Source organism: Lolium rigidum, chromosome 2, assembly GCF_022539505.1.
Source record: "Lolium rigidum isolate FL_2022 chromosome 2, APGP_CSIRO_Lrig_0.1, whole genome shotgun sequence".
NCBI classification, from domain to species: domain Eukaryota; kingdom Viridiplantae; phylum Streptophyta; class Magnoliopsida; order Poales; family Poaceae; genus Lolium; species Lolium rigidum.
In genome coordinates, this window is record NC_061509.1 from 260,359,905 (window position 1) to 260,362,980 (window position 3,076).

General features: G+C 52.5%; 1 protein-coding gene across 1 annotated transcript; it reads left to right on the plus strand.

Moving 5' to 3' along the window:
- Window positions 1-1,506: 1,506 nt before the first annotated feature.
- Window positions 1,507-2,721, plus strand: LOC124690834. The gene has a single exon (XM_047224162.1). The coding sequence runs from the start codon at window positions 1,507-1,509 to the stop codon at window positions 2,719-2,721; it is 1,215 nt and encodes a 404-aa protein (XP_047080118.1).
- The last annotated feature ends 355 nt before the right edge of the window (window positions 2,722-3,076 follow it).

Here is a 3,076-nt window from a genome sequence, read left to right on the forward strand (position 1 = left end):
CGCCCTGACAATCAAGATCTCACACCCACGATGAGGTAGGCACCACTACGGCAAGTCCATGTGAACTGGGGAAGGCAGGGCCAACCACCGGTCCCCGGACATCACGGAACAACAATGAGCAAGAACCCGCAAGTCAAATCCGCAACACCGGAATGGGGCTGTTAGGAGGTCACCGGATCTATGCCCATCTGGCTCGGATCTATCACCTCAACCATGCCATGGTGGAGGGATGGGCTCCCAAGCCTGTTGAGAGCCCTTAAAACCAGCGAACAGCAAGCCCCGCCTAGCCTGACTCAAGCCCAAGTGGGCCTAGACCTGAGCCGAGGGAAAGAGCCCCGCTATCGCTGGCCAGCTCAGCCTGCTGTCATCCTTGACCATGCTGCCCCGTTCTTCCACAACCAAATCTGGAGAGGGACACAACCGCCGCTTCAGGCCAAGTGCCGTCGTCAATATATGCTGGTCGAGCTCGGACAACCATTACCGCCACGGGAGAGCGCCGGCCAAAGCTGACGCGAACCCCTCCCATCGCCACCTCTACCATGAGAAGCCGCCCCTATTGCAGCACGCCGTCCTTCTCCACGCCAAGCCCCGCCGACCTCCACCAAAGTGCATCGTTGCCATGGAAAAGCGATGACATTACCAGCACCGCTCGTGCTTTGCCCAGCGGCGCACGCAGAATGGCGGCAAGGCAGCGATGGAAGCAAGAGGAGGAGTTTGGGAGGGTTGGGGTTCACCGCAGGTCTTTTCGTGGACGACCCATAAGTGGTTCGGTCTTCATCCAATGTGTCGATATTCACATGTCTACATTTGTAGGCAATATTTACATACGTGACGATTAATAAACTTAAGAGCCGTAGCAACGCACGGGCATTCAACTAGTTAAGGGAAAATATAAGAGTTCTATCCACGCATAAAGGGAAGAAAAATTCATACAAACCGGAAGAATACAAGAGAATTAGTGGAGATTGCCCGTATGAAACTTCAACATCATTCATCCCCTTTCAAATCTCTGCTCATGGAATCTCTGCCCGTATGAATACAGAATCTCCAAGACTAAATTTACACTATGGAAGATGGAACAACAAGAAAAACAAGAGGGAACGAGAGAAGAGAGGGTGGAGGGAGGGCGCACCATGGAGGAGAGGCCGGACTGCCGTACGAGCCGCCTATACCGCCTCCGGGGAAGCGCGCCGCCGGGAGGTACGCCGCAATTGCAGGTGGTCTTCGAAATCCCCTCCTAGCTCTGTTGCCTGAGTTGTTTTTCTTTTTTCTTCAGATGATGGTGCCTGAGTTGGATGTGTGGATCTGGTTCAGTCAATTTGGCCCAACTCACGTGGACTTCACGGTGATGGTAGAGATCAATAACGGAGCAAGGTTTCAGTGGTATTTTTCTAAAGCCCAATGTTTGGGTGGTAGTTTTCTAAAGTCAGGATCTTTTAATGGTACGAAACTAATTTTCCCCCTCACGTGGACTTCACGGTCCACCAACGCAACCGCAATCCCCCAATGAACCGTGAAGAGGGCAAGATGCCGCCGGCCAGCCGCCGCCGCGGCACCCGTTCGCTAGTGGCCAGTCCGCTGGACGACGACGACCTCCTCTGCGAGATCCTCGTCCGCCTCTCCCCGCAGCCGTCGTCCCTCCCCCGCGCCTCCGCCGTCTGCAAGCGCTGGCGACGCCTCGTCTCCGACGCCGGCTTCTTCCGCCGCTTCCGCCTCCACCACTGCCGCAACCCGCCACTGCTCGGTTTCTTCGAAGGATCTAAAGGTCTGACCTTCGTGCCCACCCTGGAGGCCCCCAACCGTGTCCACCCCGGACGCTTCTCGCTGCCGTCCGGCGTGGGCGAGTGCTTCAAGTGCCTTGGGTGCCGCCACGGTCTCGTGCTCATCTCCCTTCGGAACCGCCTCCAGGCCCTGGTGTGGGACCCCGTCACCGGCGACCAGCACCGCTTCACCATTCCCCCGGGAGTTGCCACACATGGAGATAGTACCCTGATCAACGGAGCGGTGCTTCGTGCTGCCGGACACTTCCAGTTCCAGGTGGTCGTGGTAGCCGCAGATGGTGACAACCAACATAGACGAGCGCTCGCCTGCGTCTACTCGTCGCAGACCGGCTTGTGGGGGGATCTTATCTCCACACCGCTGCCATACAAGGCTACTGGGTGCATTTTCCCCACCTTCGTCAATACGAATGATGCTGTGCTGGCTGGAGATTCCCTCTACTGGGTGCTTGCGGGCAATTCAGATAGAATTCTCGAATTTGATTTGGTAAAACAGATCCTAACTGTGATACGGGTACCAGTGGATGTGCGTGTGCAGGTCAGCTGCTTCACGATTATACGGGCTGAGGGCGGCGGGCTGGGTGTCTTCTTCCTCTCAGGCTCAGACTCCAACTGCACTGCCCAGTTATGGGAAAGGAAGACTGATTGTTGTGGTGTTGCTTCATGGTTGCTCGCAAGAACTATTGAACTGGACAAGATACTTTCCCTGAAAGCACAGAAGAAAGAGGTCATCTACGTACGAGGGTATGCTGAGGAAAATAATGTGGTGTTCTTGTCGACATTTGTCAGTCTCTTCATGGTTCATCTTGAGTCACTCAAGTTCAATATGGTTTTCGATACCAAACCCTTGGCCTTGTCTCAGTGTCATCCATTCGAAAGTGTATATGCTGCAGGTAAGAACATGTCTTATGCTGAAGATACAAAATTTGTACTTTTCTGGTAATTGGCTGATGAAATCACATTCACATCATTTCGTGTTAAGCCGAAAATATTAAGTAGTGTCATACAATTTGTTTCTCTTGCTGCTTGATTACCGCTTCACCATATAGAGATGATATCTGCACAGTTGTTTTTACTGCTCTGATACTTCTGTGGATTAAGCCTATGTAATGATTTTCATCTTGATTTACTTTGTATTCTGTAGTCTGGCAGTGGGCTAATACCGGTTACCTTCGTCTATGTAAATTTTGTGATTTAAGTCAGAACTAGCAAACTGTCAACACCAGTTTATTATTATATGAATATCCATAGAACAATACAATGCCTAGCTGTCTAATGGTAGGGTTTGTGCATAGCTG